The following is a 16357-nucleotide window of genomic DNA, read 5'->3' on the forward strand; positions in this document are numbered from 1 at the left end:
TTGGGAAAGCGCCTGACACAGGCAGGGCTACAGACACCAGGATTCCCTCTGGCTTCTGGGCATGGTCACTCAGGCCTGATATCCCTGGATTAGGAAGATTCTGGGATTGGATGTCCTCAGATACTCTGGACCTGCTACCACAGGTCACAGTCCTGGCCTAAAATCCAGCCACACAGGGTACCCGGAAGCCTGCAAAGCCCTGGACTGGGCCCAGTGCCCTGGCTAGGACATCACAGCTGGCCTGAGGCCTCCGTCCCCCTCCCCTATCACCCCTGGGTACTTTCTCCCACCACCCACCCTGCCAGGCTCTCAGTGCACACGGGAGCCCAGGGACTGGGGTTCCATGGTTGCTGCCTGTTCCCTGCTCCGTGAGCTCTGTGAGCCGCGCTTCCACGTCAGGGTGAAGGCAGTGACCCCTGCAGATCTGGGGTGGCCAGAGCCCGGCTATCTCCTCCAGTGGCCTTGTGAGGGCCCCGGGAGCATGCTCACTGTGCAGGTTCTTTGGGAAAGGGGCTTCTCTCCACAGTTCCTCAAGCCCCTGCTCCCCCAGTTCAGCTCACTGTAGCCTCTGCAGACCATGTGCTGGGTGTGGCCGCCTGGGGGGACGGGGAGGTGGAGGCAGCCAGTGTTCCACAGTGGTCTTATGTTCGGCTAACCTAGAGTCAAGACAGGGCTGTGGGCTTCCTGCTCGGGTGGCTAGAAAGCCTCTGGCCGCTGCTGGTGTGGAGCAGGGCTGCTCTCCATTCCTGCACAGCTGGAGAACAGCAGCCAAAGGGCGGGGGAGTTAGTGCCCTGGGGGACCTCACATGGTGGGAACATTGGCCGCCAAGGCTCCTATGGGTGAGAAAGGCCCACCCCCTGTGGCTGTAGGGGAAGGATCCAAGCCTGCTGGGGACCCAGGAAGCTGACAGTGACACCCTGGAGTGGGGCCTTCTGATGAGATCCCGGCCTAGGGGGTGGGGGAGCACAGGGTCCTTCTGTCCCAAGGGTCTGCTTCACACGTCAGCAAGGAGAGAGCAGTCTGTGCACTGGCGTGCAGCCCCTTGGGAGCTCCAGAGCGCCACAGCTACCACCAGGCCAACTTCTCCATGGAACTGGTGGTGCCAACTCCCAGCCCACAGCTCTTGCAGGAGAGCTGGCTCCAGAATGTTCCAGAACGTCCCAGGTCTGGCTCAGGGATTCTCTTCCATGTACTCACCTGGACCCGAAGCTCCCGGAAGACTGGAGTCCAGCCTTGGTGCACTGGTGGATGGCCCGTCTGGTCAGGTGGGAGGAGCCCTCGGTGGGGCTACTCTGCTGTCTCCAGTGAGTGGCTCAGGGGAGGTGAGTGCCAGTCCCCAGGGCCACCATGCAGAGTCCATGAAAGGCTTTTTCCCAAGAAAGCACTCCCGAATGGTGACTTAGGAGAAGGCTCCCTGAATGAGAATGCTTAAGTTCTGGAAATAGCAAGACTTCTGGGAAAGGTGCATTTCAGGGATACCTGCCCAGATGAGGTTTGAACTGCAAAGTGGGGGGGGGGGGGGGGGGGCGGGGGGCAGGGAGCTTCACATGGCAGATACTGGGTTTGACGATGACAAAACAGCTCCCCTCCCAGTTCCAGGGTCAGCCGCAGCTCCTGACCTCGCAAGTATCTCCTATCCCTAGTGGAGCCAGGCCAAAGCAGCCCACTCGGCAACCCACCTCTCCTTCTAGGTAGTGGTGGTGCCAGCAGAAGACCCCTTGGGAGGGGGCTGGGGGCCAGCTTGGCTGTGATGATGATTTATGAGTGTTTGTGCCCATGATTTCAAGTTACCTCTTGGTCACTGGGGTGACTTTCAGAGAAAGGCAGGATGTCTTCCCCTCCTGGGCACCTCCCACATCAGGCTACACAATGGTGAGCAATAATGGAGATGAAGACTTGGCAGGACCCGCCCCAGCAGGCCACATCTTGGAGGGACGGAAGGAACCTCACGGGTCCACCAGCAGTGTTGGGAATCTACAGGAAAAAGGAGCCAGGGCCACTGCTCATCACGGGACATGTGACCAGTCTTAGAAAAGCCACCATGTGCCATACGGAAGGCAGGCCTGCACCTTTCCCAAAACCACCTGCAAGCAGCGTCGGCACCCAGCAGGTGTATGCAGAGGACACAGTTGTGCTGGGTGTGCTCAGGCTCACACCAATTATGTAAACTCTGCGTCTGTTTCACAAACGCTTTCCCATTGCAGAGGAATCTTCTCCGGAGAGGACAGCTGCGCTGCCCGTAACTGGGATGTGCGAGGCCTCCAAGGCCCGCGGAGGGTTTCTCCAGCAGGGTCTCTGGTTTATGGCCAGTGTCGCAATGATGACAGTGAGGCCTCCTCCTGAAGATGCTGCTCCGTCTCTTCAGGATTAGGGGTGACATTTAAAATTCCCCTTCCTGAAAATCAACACAGTGAGCAAAGCCGCAAGAGGAAGGAGGCACCTGGAGAACCTGCCAGTCCCAGGGAGCACCTGCCCTGGCTGGATGGGGCCCGGTGAGCGCAGGCGTCTCATTGCCACACCTGGAAAACCTGCCAGTCCCGGGGAGCGCCCGCCCTGGCTGGATGGTGCCTGGTGAGTACAGACGTCTTGTTGCCACACCTGGAAAACCTGCCAGTCCCAGGGAGCGCCCGCCCCGGCTGGATGGTGCCCGGTGAGTGCAGACGTCTCGTTGTCACACCTGGGAGCACTGGGGCTTTTGCTCAGTATCATACACTTACATACCTTCATCTGGAAGGATCTCATGGCTTCCTAAAATTTAACTCTCCGTGGGGACTGTTTTACCCCCAAAAGAAACACATCGTGGGAATGAATTAAAGCCTGGGGTTGCTGAGAAACGAAGCCTTCTCTGTCCAATGGGGACTGCAGGGCGGTCCCCAAACCCTGGGTTAGCGCCAGGTACAGACACCTTCCTTGTCTGGTTAGAAAGTGGGCAGTGACAGGAAGGCGATGGTCCCCACCTAGAACCGAAGCCCTCTCAGACGCCAGCCTAGAGGGCAGAGCTTTCCCACTAAGGCCCAGGGCGGAGTGGCCTTTGGGCAGGGGACTCAGGGCCAATTCTGCCGCCTTTGAGGACCGCCTGCTTTCTCAGGACCTGATTCCATGCTCCACACATGCCTCCTCGTCACCCGCCAAGTATCACATCCACTTCTTCTCGTAGCCATGGCAATCACACACAACAGCAATCCTTTTTGCACAGTATCACATGTTGTTTAACCTTAGGACCCTGATACTTTCTCCAGCTGGATTTTCTTAATGTGAGTCAACAAATCAACCTGGAAGCACGTGTTCCGCTGGTGTTCGGGGTCCAAACAGCAGTGCCGTGTTAACTCCAGACTTGGAAAGAACTATTGGGTGTACACGTGTGTGGTGCTGTGTGTATAATGGGGGACTGGCTCAGCCCCCGGGTAGAAACAAGAAGAGACGGCCCCCTTGCCCTAGGGCTTGAGCATCCCTGCTGAGAACCATGGGCACCAGGTGCACTCTGCTCAGACGCACTCCTTGGGACTCACTCGGAGCTGAGAAGAACTCCAGCTTCTCCATGGCAGCAGATCCATGAGGTCCTTCTCCACCCTTCCTCCCCGCACCGCATCAGAGTCCATGACAACCAAAGCTCAGGGGCTCTGCTCTGCATCCTCAGGCCACGGGAGAAACATTATCTGTGAGGCTGACCACATCACATCTGCGGAACGTGCCTCACTGCCCAGGTCCCCACACTGCCAGGGACTCTCAACAGCCCGGAAAATGGCAGCTCGAATAGAAGTCTTTAACAGGAGGGTGGAAAATTTCTTCCTAAAGGCTCCCACCATTGATACCATACTGTACGGGATCGATCTTCATTACTGTCCATGTGGAATTTTTTTCTGGTGGCTTTTTTTTCAACGAAAAAAAAAAAATTAATGAGAAACTTTAAAGGCTTGTTAACAATGTCCTTTCATCAATCAAAGGTGCTGTTGGGCTGGGCTCTGCCGTCAATTCGCACCTCGCTGCCCAACATCCACTTCCTACTTTCTCATCCACCCCCACCTCTGCCCCCATTACAGATCCCTGTCGGGGCCAACCCGGGTGATGGAGGCCAGACATTTCCCATCTGTCAGCAGCTGGAGCCATAGGGTCCCGAGGACGCTGGACGGCTGCCCTCAGTGGCTTAAAGACAGGTCAGTACCTGCAGTTTCTCCACCTTCCCGTCCCTTCAGACAGACCGACAGACGGGGTTGCTTGGCAGAGGTCTTGGGCAGAGCTGTGTTTAGATCTCAATGTCTTTCAAACTGATAAGTAAAACTGATGTGAAGCTTAGCTCTTTAAACACAAACTTTTAATCAAATGCCCATGAACAAGAAAGCAAGCAAGCAAAAAACCCCACATGGTCTGAGGTCTGAGGGAAGCCAAAAAATTTAAATCCCCCACCCCAGAGCCTTGGACTGTTTCCGGGAACACCACTGCCCCTACGGCAACAAGAAGACATGCAGACAAGACAGGTGAGGCCCGAGGGCAACCCAGCAGCTGTGGCCGAAGCAAGGGCCGTTTAGGGACTGGTCTTTCAGTAAAATCTTCTTAGTAAAATAAAACACTTTCCCCCTTGCTCCTACATGAAGCCAATTTATCTCTCACTTCAGAATCCTCCTCTGTGCTGTTAGAAGCCCAAATAGCATGAAGATCTGCAGCAACATGAACAATCTCACATCAGCTCAGTGTGACATCATGCCCGCTCCAATGGGGTGAAGTCCAAGCTGGCACCACTGCCCATGGTCACAGCTACGGGTGCATGGACAGCCAAGGTGGGCAAGCGGCAGATGAGACAGGGAGGGGACGTGGCCCCCAGGGCTGTTCTGTCCTCATAGGCCAGGTCAGGGGATACAGCAAGATCTGGAAATGCATTTCTATGAGGAGGATGCCTTACCTTGCTGCGAGAATCTCGCTGATCCCCCTGAGTCTCACTGACTCCCCAGAGTCTGCCACTCCACAGGGCTCTGGCTGGTCACCCCACCACTTAGGTTTCTCAGCAATTCAGGTGGACGGGATTTTATCCTTATCTTACAGTTTTGTAGGAAATAAGTCCCAGGATAACACTGCTGTTTACAAACGATTTAAGAAACAAAACTGGTGGTTTCAGTGTAAACATCTATATTGGACTTGCTTGGCCCCTCCAAAAGGGATTCTGGAGAAGCATGTGGGGCGCTGTGCACCAGAGAAGCTTAATTCGCAGAGGTGGTTTCAGTCGCTAGCACATTATCCAGCCACCCGTGGGGTGTTCAGTAAGCTGTTTCTGCTGGGTAAGAAGTGTATACGAATTACAAACCCCAATTAAGTTCTCTATAAGGTGAGTTTGCCCACTGCCTCTGCGATGCCTGGTGCCTGCGACCTTCACTTCTGGAAGTGCAAATTCATGCCCATAAGAAGCTCTGCAATTCCTCATGTGACAGCTCTTCCAGGCTTCCTGATTCCGCATCAGCCAACACCCTAAAGTCCGCGTTTGCAAGGTCATGGCTTCTCTTCTCTGGCCTTACAGACTCACCACTGGAGGCGGCCACAGGACACGTGGAATGCGGGTGGGCTTACTGGACACTTCTGTTCCCAACAGGAACAGAGACTGGGAGGACAACCCCTCACAAAACTCAGTCTCCTGCGTGGCCAAGGGCAACTTATTTTTGCTAAAAGTGTGGTTCTGCAAAAACAAGTATTACTTCTGACTCTCTCATTCTCTCTGCAAACAGGTGAGCGTGGTGCGGCCGGTCTGAGTGGCCGCCGCGCCACGGCGGGTCTCGGTGTCAGCCTTCAAAGCATCACGGTGCCGGGAAACGCGACAGGGTGAGGGGGACCCGGGGCCAAGGCCGAAGAACACAGCTTTCTTGTTTCGACATTTCTTTTTATTTGGAAAATATTTTTGTATTTCTTTGTGCCTTCTCTCTCCCTCTGTATTTTCACGAGCAGTGCTGCGGCTTGGAGCCAGAGCGGCTCTAGGCGACCCGCGTGCCGGCTTTTCATGTCGGCCTCAGCAGAGCTTGTCCTTGGAGCGGTACATGGCCCCGCCGGTTTGAGCCCTCCTGCTGCGGCTGTCAGAGGGAACCTCGGGGCATCTATCAAGCCTGTTCTGACAGGGCCGCAGAAACCCTCGGAGAGCAGGCAGAACGTGGTTTTGTACTGCACCAAGGGCATGGCCCAAACAGGCCCACCTGTGTTCCCAGGCCACACAGATTTGCTGGCTCACCTTGGACGGCTTTGATGGGCGGGTCCCCTGCCACCAGGTGCTGACCTGCATCTGGGGGCTTGGTCCTCGCTGTCTGCAGTCATGTGGCCCCAAGACCCTCCTTCAGAGCCCGTGCCTGATTAGAAACCTGGAGATCTCACTGGGAGGCTCCCATCCTTCATGGGACCCAAACAGCGGAGGCAGCCTGCCTGCAGCGTGTGTGCCTGCTGGTCTCCCTGAGACCCTGCAGAGGGCAGCCTGCAGGGTCTCAGGGAGCACAGGGAGCCATCAGGGTGCCGCCCAGCCACCCTCCTTCAAATCCATCCTCCAGCAGGGAGAGTGGTGCCGGGGTCTCCACAGCACACCGCACGGCTCTGGTGCCCTCTGTTGGAAAGCACTCGCGGCTCGCACACCCGGGCCACCAGGCCCCAAGCTGCGGCCTTGGAGAAGCTTCTGTTCTGTTCATGCAGAGGAGAAAGCCGTGCGTGGTGACCGGCCATCACTGGGGAGGGGCATCATCTGTGGGGGGCGCAGGGCACCACCTCTGGGGCACAGCGCACCCAGCTATTCCCACTCACCTTCAGCAACGTCAAAAATAACCAGACATCCTGCGAGTCCTGACGGTGACGCGGTGTGTGGCACCTGAGGCCTGCCGGGAGCAAGAAGGCCCAGGACCTGTCCCACAAAGCAGCACGTTTCTACGTGACCTGCTGGGTGACTTACCCTGCTTCAAAAATACCAGGAGTTAAGACAATGGGGTAAGAGTCACATCACTTTCCACTTTTCAGAGGAAAAACCCAGATTTTGGCTGATGCCAGAAAGAGATACAATAAATCATAAATCAGCGAAAAAAGCCTGAAATCAGTTTTCCTTTGTTGGTGTTAAGACAACATGAAATACAAGGCAGGTCCCGATCATACACATTGTAAGGCCACGTTTTCATCCGGGCCTTGGTGATGTATAGAACCGCATGAGCTTCCCCGCTGTGGTTCACACCGTGGCAAGGGACGCTGGCTAAGAACACGGCACTCTAGTGCACAGCTGGGTGCGGTTTATTTTCTCTATACATCATATGCTCTGTTTTATTTCTCCATATGCAGAGCTACAGGTTTTCCTCTGGCTTTTGGATATAGTTAATTATACTGCTAGCATGACAACACGATAATGAAGTATCACACGGCAGCGCACCGCCCATGCTGGCAACCCTCCCTGCTGCCATCAGTGACATGAGCTGGCCCACCACAGTCGTGACCTTTGACTTCCAGGATCGACATTGGGGTGCTGGGGTCCTAACAGGCCCATGGTCCCTGAAGCCCCTTTGGGGCAGCCCCTGAGATGAGAGGCCCGTGTCCCTACCTACCTGCGCCCAGAGCACACTAGGCAGCGAGTATGGAGCGAGGGTGAGACTCGACTTCAGCTCTCAGAGAGGTGCAAGCTCCATCGAACCCGTGTCCAGAGAGCTCTTTGTCTTTCCAAATCTTGGCAAATGGTTATTTTCTACCCACCAGATACAGACCGTAAGTGGATGTATCTTGCATTAGCCTTTTTGGCAGGTAGGAAACAAAGCTAGAAAACCTCTGTAAGCATTGACTTCCGTGGCCTGTTCCCGTTTCCTTCAGTGAGACCTGAGTGTGGGATGCTAGGAACTGTGAGTGGAAAATGTCATCACAGCTGTGGACACAGCCAGGAAGGGAGGCATGGTCGGGATGTGCTGGGGCAAGGCCAGCTTTCTAGTGTGGATGGCCTGGGACAGGCCTTAGCTGGCTCTGGACAGTGGCTGTGGCAGCCGTCTGTGGCCTGATGGTGCCAGACTGTCCCATCCTGGGCTGTGGCCCCAACATGAGCCAGGCCTTCCCCACTCACTTGGCCTGTTTTAATGGACATGAAAAATAGAGCAAGGACAGTTTTAGAGAAGGAAACAAATGTGTGCAGGACCGCGGGCGTCTGAACTCATCCTGCTGGAAAACACGGAAACAGAGAGGGCAGACACGCTTGTTCCCAGGACACTGCCACCTCCTTTAATACAGTGGTGCCTCCACACCCCATGTCTGATGCAGTGTCACACATGTGTGTCGCTCAAACATCCATCCTACCGCACACACTCAGTCTCGGCCAGCAGGCAGGGAGCCCGAGGTAGCCCCCGCTCTCTTGAGCCAGGCCCCTGCCAGACCTGAGCTCCCTCCCAAGCCTGGCTTCCCCGCCTGGTGGCCTTCGTGGACCAGAAGCCATTCCTTCACGGCCAGCCCTCCGGAGTAGTTGCCCACGGCTCCGCTGCTGCAGATCACTCTGTGGCATGGGATGAGGATGGGGATCTGGAAGACAGGGAGGAAGCCACCGTCAGTCAGGGATCTGGACAATGAGGTCTTTGGGGTCAAGGCCAAGGCCCTGATTGACAAGAGTCCTGTGCCCACTAAGCAGGGGCCCATGCCGGGGGCAGGCTGTTGGCATGGGTGGGTGCCAGCTATGTCTCAGCATGAACTTCCCCTCCCGAGGCCCTTGAGTCCCTGGAGGTCTCGGCATGGACTGGGGGAGGGACGAATGCGCTGAGGTGGCATGGGGCATCTTCAGAGAATCACTTTATGCCAAGATTTGGGAGGAGAAAACTGAATTTCACCTGGTGAGTAATTTACAACATTCACTTACAAAACCGAAAACTACATTTCCAAGTTCTGGTGGTATGTGACGCTCTCAAACACTCCCCCAGACACCACCCAGGCATCACAGGAAACATCAGAGAAGACTGTACCTGCACAGGCCTCTCCAGCCCATGGCCGGCCAACTGTGGCTGTGGGCCCATGCCGCCCACCACCTGCTCTTGTAAATGAAGCTTTACTGGAACGCAGCCATGCCTTTTTCTCCATACTGGCTGTGGCTGCTTTGCCAAGCCTAACATATTTACTCTCTGGCCCTTGACAGGAGGACTTGGCCAACCCCTGCCTCACGCTGTGCCCAGGAGCAGGATGTGTCTCCCTCTGTAGTCTTGGGGTGCCTGTAGGGGTCTGAGAAGCTCCCTGGTCACCCCCACTGGGGGTAGGGCATGCTCAGCCCCTCCCAGACCCAATATCCCTCCCTGCCCTCAGCCCTCCCACAGGCTGCTGCAGCCTCCCCACTCAGGAGCTTGGGGAGACAGAGCTGTCATCCAGCCATTCACCTGAGAGTGATACTGAGCACACACCTGTCTTAAACTAGCACAGGGGCTTCAAAAAGCGATAAACCACCCCCACCCAACCAAAGAGGAAGCAGCGATGGTCAAAAGGGCTCCACCCAGGGACCCAAGGCAGCGACGCTCTCAAGGTGCCATCTACACGTTCACCCAAACTCACCCACAGCTCAAGATGCTGCCATCCTCATCCCGCACGTGAGGCCAGGGCTGGCACCACCTTGAAAGGGTGAGGGCATGGCTCCAGAGAGCTCCGAGTTGCAGGCAGTGACTCCCACGTGGCTCCCATGCCACCAGGGACAGGCCTCTGGCTGTAGCCTCCTGGGGCCTCCGGCAGTGCCCGACCTGTTATTTCCTCGCCTGGAGCCAGCACGATCCGGATCTGTGGCTGACCTAAACTCAGGATGCCCTGTGCTGATAGGGGCTGATCCAGTGAGGACCACAACCACGCGGCCATGCACAGGCCCCGGATCCTGCCTACCAACTGCTTCTTTATGGTCAGTCCCACCAGGGGAAGGGAATCCCTGTTCCCTCCAGAGGGGCAGGCGCCTCCTTCAGTGCCGTCCTCGGGGAGACTCTGCCTTGGTCCTCTGGCATTGCCTGAGCTGTGTAGACAGGAGGAGCTCCATGAGTCCACTGTCCGGCTGAAGCTCTGAGAGCCACCTGTGGTGGGTGGGGGCAGGTGCTGTGGCCCCTGCCTCTGGTTTCCATGTGGGTGCTGGCCTCCTCCACTCTCACCCCCACAAAGGCGAATGAGTCACTGACCACCGATAAGGGAGGAAGAGGGGTACGCCCAGCTTAGCACTGTTAGGGCTCCTGCAGGTGACCTGTCTGCCCCAGGGCTCTGGGCGCCCTGATCTCTTCTGAGATGGTCAGTCCCTGCCCTGGTTGGGGGGCCTGAGCTTAGCCAGAGGGGACAATGATGGTGAGTGTAATTCTTGTGGGAATTACTGGGAAGCCACCATGGCCATGCCACTGGCCCCCCACCTGCCCCCTTCAATCTTGCATTTATCCTAATAAAGCTAAAATCTTGAGGTCTGCTATCCATTTCTCAGTTGGCTTAGAAAGGTGGAAGACAGGGATGTAACATATGGGCATCTCTCTGGTTGTCCCCCTCTGCCTGGGCAGACAGGGATGGCCACACAGCCTGCATGGCCACTGCAGGGGACTCCAGGGGCTCCAGGGCCATGTGCTTAGGCATCCCAACAAGCAGTTACTGTGAAGAGCTTCTCTAGAACAGCTTCCCAGGGGCATGTGGGGAAGTCTTGCACAGATTTCTAAGGCAAGAATTGGCCGGAGAGCCTCCCGGGCAACAGCCTTCATCCCTAAGTAGCTCATGCTATCTGGGGAGCAGGTGCATGGGTGGGCAGCCACTAAGGGGCCAGGACATCTCGGCAGATGTGTTGGGGGACATGCCTCATCACCGTGCAAAGCATCACAGTGACTGCTCCGTGAAGAAGGTAAACTGCCAATGTGCATAACCAAAGGAGCCAGCGCGGGCTCCAGAGGAAGGGGGAAGGGCACCAAGCTTGCTCTGGAAGGTTCTTGGCTGGCACGACATGTGGAGGGCACATGGGAGAAGTCTAGCGACCGCTTACTGCCTGGACCCCCTTCCTCCTGCATCCTGAGCTGGAGGGCAGCCCACTCATCCCCACAACCCAGATGGCCCATACACGCATGCTGCGGACCTGGGGCCTCTCCCCAGGCCCTCACACATGGCTGCCCTGCTCCCAGCGTCCTACCCCGATGAGAAAAAACAGCCGTTCCTACAGGATCCCAAGGATGAGGCATGTCCAGGCTACCGCTGTGTATCACTCCGGGTACCCCTGGGTATCACTCCGACTCCACTCTTCTTCTTCTCTCCACGTATCCCCAGCTCAACAGAGAGATGATTTCCGCCCATGCCCAGCTTCCCCACACTCCACCCTTCAAAGCCAGTGAACTGGACAAAGCAATCAGTTACTGGTCAGGTGAGCTTTTAGAGGAAGCAGCTGGGGGCGTGGGTCCAGCATCTCCAAGCTCTATTTCTTGGGCACCTCTGCTTCCTAGGGAGGTGATTCCTATCCTTGCATCCCCCGAGGCTTTCAGGGCAGGCAGCTTGTGTCACTGTCACACACGGACCTGCCACACAGGTTTCATCTGCTGGGTGGCCCTCTGTGGGGCCCAGCTACACACGTCCCTGAGGGAGGTGGGGGAAGCCCCAGCCCCCCCCTGGAAAAGGTGCTTAAAGCCCCTGGGAGCAGGTATGCCTGTTCCTGATGCTGCTGCATCTTCCACCCCAGCTATGGCCCTCATCACCCCCGCCGGGCCCCACCAGGCCTGTCAGCCTCCAGCCGAATGGAGTCTCGTGCCCAAGTTCATAAGGCTGTTAAGTGGCAAAGAAGGGGCTCTAACCACTCTCCTGCACGGCTCCACGCACCACACTGCTCCTCCCTGACGTGGACGGTTGAGGTGGGACCTTGTGGGATGGCAGCCGGTGCCGGCAGATGACATGGCTGCAAGATGGGGCTCTGGCGTCCCGCACATCATGCAGCTCGTCCTGATTTGACGATGAGTTTGGGTCACCATGGTAACACGCACCAATGACGCAGTCTAAGAGGCTTCTGATGACTATGACATGGGAACACACAGGTGGCAGAGGGCTGACTGTTTCCAGCGTTGAGTTTAATAGAGTGAGGTGTAGTAACTGCCAAGTTCTGGAACAGCCGAGAACCCATCTTCCGGAAGGAGTCACAGGAAATCTCCAGGTTGGAATATTTACCCTGATGGACGATTTTTATCAAATACAATAGTGCCATTAATAACTCCTGTGAGGGCGTTATCAGATAATACAAATTCACCTTTTTGGCTGATAAAGAGGTAGGCATTTAATTCAATCTCGGTTTATAAACATTTAGGCACCAGTGTTCAGTTTTCCTGCCTAAGAGCAGACTTCACAGCAGAGCTTCGGTTTTTCTTCTCTCCCTCTCCATGAGCTACGAAATTATAAAAGTTAGTAAAATAAACGCGTCTCCCTCTCCCTATACATCAATGCAGAGGCCAGGACAGACAGCACGGAGTAACAATGACCCCGACAGCTAGGACCAGTCCTCACCTTAGCATGCTGGGATGGGGAAGAGGTGACTTACCAAATAGGCACTCTTTTTACCATCAGAAATAGGGAACGCTGCTTCTGTTTGTGTGAATTTTGGCGGCAGGTTTCAGACTATTAAAATAATGAAACCTGCTGAAATGTATCGGGGCCCTAAGGACATTTTCAAAGGATCCGTATCCTCTATGTCCTCTCCTTTCAAGCATGTGCTGCATAAAATGTAATTTTTATCAATAACCAAGAAGCTCATAATATCACAGCTGCATTGAAATCTTCATGCTGTGAAATCTAATTCATCCAATACGCGAATCCATCACTTATGCAGCCCCTTTCTCAAATGCTATAAAACTTCCAAACCCATAGATTTGTTTCCAACAAAAATAACATGAAGGGGCCTTTCAATCAATGATGGAATCCCTCTGATTCTGGTACCAGCTGAATATTTTTTCCAGCTTCGCCTTTGTTCTTCTGGGCAGCAGCCCACAAGGGAAAGAGCTTGTTTTCACTTGCAGCCTCATCAATACCTAAATCCTGGTGAACAAGTGACACCGAGAAGCTGTAATCAATAGCTCCCTGTGCGTTTTTTTCTTCTGGTCAAATGGTTCAGCTCCACTGACAACCCTGACACTTAGAACATGATGCTAAGTCTTTATCAGCAGCCATCTGGGTGACTGGCAGAACAAGACTCGGGGGGTCATTAACGCTCATGGCAATCTGTGAATAAACTAACTCCTCAGGAATGCATTTGTTTAGAAAAAGGTGGAGAGACTCTCTGTGCAATGTATCGATTGCCTTTGAACTGCATTTAGCAAATTCTGTCTGAGGATGAAGAGGAAGGGTGCTTTGTGGAGGGGGTGGGCTGTAAGGAGTTTTCTACTCAATATACTGGGAAACTGACCATCCTCTCCTGCTGGGTTGGGGAGACAGCCTTCCAGGAATGCTGACCAACCACCTTACACTGGCTGGTGAGTCCTTCCTGGAAAATTCTGGAGAAATCAAGCTCCTAGGATAGAGGAAACCCCTGCATGGCAAAAGCCATCCCTTACTCTGGTTGGGGAAGAGAAACTCATGCCGACAGCAAATGCAGTAATACGAACCAGCATGTGCTCCTGTTTATTGCAAGCCACCTAAGGAATTAATGCACAATGAGCTTTACGATGTTTTCTAACATTCCAAGTCCATTTTTCACTCCCCTCCCTTAAATGCACAATCACTCTATTCAGCCTGAATATAAGGGATGTTTTCAATGAGCGAGTCTCAGCGATGCACCCTCTGGGCTGGAGTGGATGTGTGCAGGCTTCTGGCTGGGACGCTGCTGTCAGCGCCAAAGGGAAACATTCCTGAGGACACTGACAGCAGCAGTGGCTCATTGCTGGCCAGGGCTCTTCCTCCCTCAAGTCCCTGGGATACCTTTTCATCCTCCTAGCCCATTCTAATGAGGTTTCGAATGGGAATTTGGGAGCCTGTCAACCTGAATGATAGTAAACTATGTAGCTGAAGGCTTCTTGCAGGAATATCTCTGGTATATCTGTGCTATAATTTGAGGCGTCTGTGGGCACCACAGCCGCGGGTCCTGCTGCAGCCTCCTCCTCAGGTTGAAGGTCACTGCACACGGTGGAGCCCACAGAAAGGCCGCGGGAGGCCACCACCGCCTGGCTGCCCTGGGCACAGGAGGCATGTGGACGCTGAGAAGGGCGAGACTTGGTGCTTGTAGAACCCTCCTGCCTGACGCTGTGCTCATGTCCAGTCTTGGCTTTGCCATGTGACGGGGTGTCGATGTGTGGACTTTATGGACATTAGGGTTTTATACCCTATGTGATACTACTTTATACACTGCAGTGACTGAGGTCATACTGGAACAGAGACACTCATAGAGATTAATAGCAGGAGAAGAGAGTCACGCTGGTTTGCAGAACAATAAATGTCTCCGAATATCGCCACAAGCAGGATTGCTAACCAGCGACGGCATCTTCACTGCAGAGTGAGAAACTGCTGGCGTCACGAAAGGCTGGTGGGGGAGAGTGTTGCCACGCTGCACATGTCAGTCAGTGGAGCTTGTCTTTACAGCAAAAGGGGAGCTGCACACACGAGGGAGCGAGCAGAGTCGGCGCCCACCGACGGCACCACTCCCATCTTCACGTGTGTGCACAGAGGGAGCAGAATCCACCTCAGCGAGAAGACAAGGACTTACTCTCCTCAAAGGGCACAAAGAGTAGACATTGCCTGAAACGGTCACTGCACTGATGCAGGAAGAGGACCCCCAAAACCCCATTCGCATCCACAGTTCTCATGGGCCCTACACGGAGCCACCACACAACGGCATCTGAGCTGCCTTTTCGTCAGGCTGAACACCTCAAAACTGACTCACAGCCAGAGAGAAGACAGCGGCCTTCCAGACGGGGATGTAGGTTAAGCTTTACTGGGAAATGTCAAAAGCCATCCTCAGAAATTTGATTAGGAAACATCTCCCAAAGTGCTGTAAAAATCAGATCCCTACGGCGAGGTGCAGATGTTTTACGACAATGTAGCTGAAGACGTTGCAATTAACGTGCAACAGGTGCAAAAGGAAGGGCCAACTGCACCCACCAGCCACTGTCACCAAAACTGAGGACAGGAAGAGATGGAGGAGGAGGTGGGGATGGTGGCTGTCCCTGTGGTATCTCCCTCCTGGGATATTTGGGATATTTTAATAGGGCAGAAAGCTCACCTAGATTAGGGTGTACATTACGACAATGAAATCCACTGCAAACCTACCGGACTTGCTTTTTAGGGACTAACAATGCAGTTTTGTGTAAAAGCCTACGTAACTGTCACCTCCTAGAAATGGAGGCTCTGCCCCGGGCTGCCGCAGCGGGCAGCAGGAGCAGCAGGCTGTGGTGTGAACTCACCGGCCTCTCCCGCTGTGAGCAGGGATGGAAACAGTTTTGGAAACCGACAGCAAAGCCACAGCAATTTTTCAAAAAGCGAGGCCTATCTGATTTAGTAATTTCCCATCCCATGATGGAGCGATCATGTTTGCGCTCCCTGATCAGATGGTATGCTTCCATCGTGTTACAAACTTTCATAGAGTTTTTGGGAGAAGACATTGCCAACGTGACCACACACCCTCACTGGGTGAATATTCCAGGGGTGTTCTCAAGGTTGTGTGAGTTCTCCCAGTGGGCCATGCAGATGGGGGCACCCTTCCTGCCCACACACACAGGCACGCGTGGCCTTGGCCAGGCCCACATGGCATGCTGTGTGTGACATCCCCCTTCATGCCAGATGGCCTGCGGCCCAGTTGCCAGGCCCAGGTGCTGTGAGATGGGACAGCAAGGGCACCCACAATGCCCCCAGGCACCACAGGCCATGCTGCCCACCCATGCTGTGTCCCGGTTGGGCCTTGTCCTTTGGGGAGCACGGCCTGAGGCTGCATAGCCTGGGAGCCTCGAGTTCAGTGAAACCTGACTGCAGACGCGTGGGAAGGATGAGGACACAGAAGGGCTCTGGGGTGGCTGCCATCCCCGGTGAGACAGGAGGTGTGTGGTCCAGGTCCCTCGTCCCATGCTGCAAGGCCTCCCGCCTTGTGTGCTCACGTGTGATGCTTTAGCTCTTGAGACCCAGGGAGCCCTGGGCCTCAGGGGGACTGCAGCCCGCAGAGAGATGGGGTTGGATGTGCACCCTTGCTCGGTCATCCTGCTAGGATGCAGGCACCTCGCAGGTAGGCCTTTTTGTCTGTTTTGCTAGCTGCTGTACTCCGGGCACCTAGAAGAGTGTGGACCATAAAACTGGCACCCAACACTTCCTCCTGCTGAGTGAGCAGGTGGGGCCCCCTCTGCCTGCTTGCCACTCCTCCAGGCTCCCTCCTCTCCTGCTCACTGGGACAACCAGGAGCTCACCCAGTGGAGACGCGCTCCCGGGGTGGGGGAGCTTCCAGGAGTG

General features: G+C 55.0%; 1 protein-coding gene across 9 annotated transcripts in view; it reads right to left on the reverse strand.

Annotated features, from left to right (window-relative positions):
- Window positions 1–8177: 8177 nt before the first annotated feature.
- Window positions 8178–16357, reverse strand: part of MGMT (O-6-methylguanine-DNA methyltransferase) — a 283770-nt gene continuing 275590 nt past the window's right edge. For 8 of the 9 annotated variants that reach the window (XM_023224440.1, XM_023224433.3, XM_023224442.2 and 5 more), the window contains one exon: window positions 8178–8497. In XM_023224440.1, the coding sequence (XP_023080208.1) occupies window positions 8288–8497 (210 nt within the window). In that variant the 3' untranslated portion in view covers window positions 8178–8287. The other variant, XM_026456524.1, reaches the window with a different exon arrangement.

The sequence above is a fragment of the Piliocolobus tephrosceles genome, chromosome 9, assembly GCF_002776525.5.
Source record: "Piliocolobus tephrosceles isolate RC106 chromosome 9, ASM277652v3, whole genome shotgun sequence".
NCBI lineage: Eukaryota > Metazoa > Chordata > Mammalia > Primates > Cercopithecidae > Piliocolobus > Piliocolobus tephrosceles.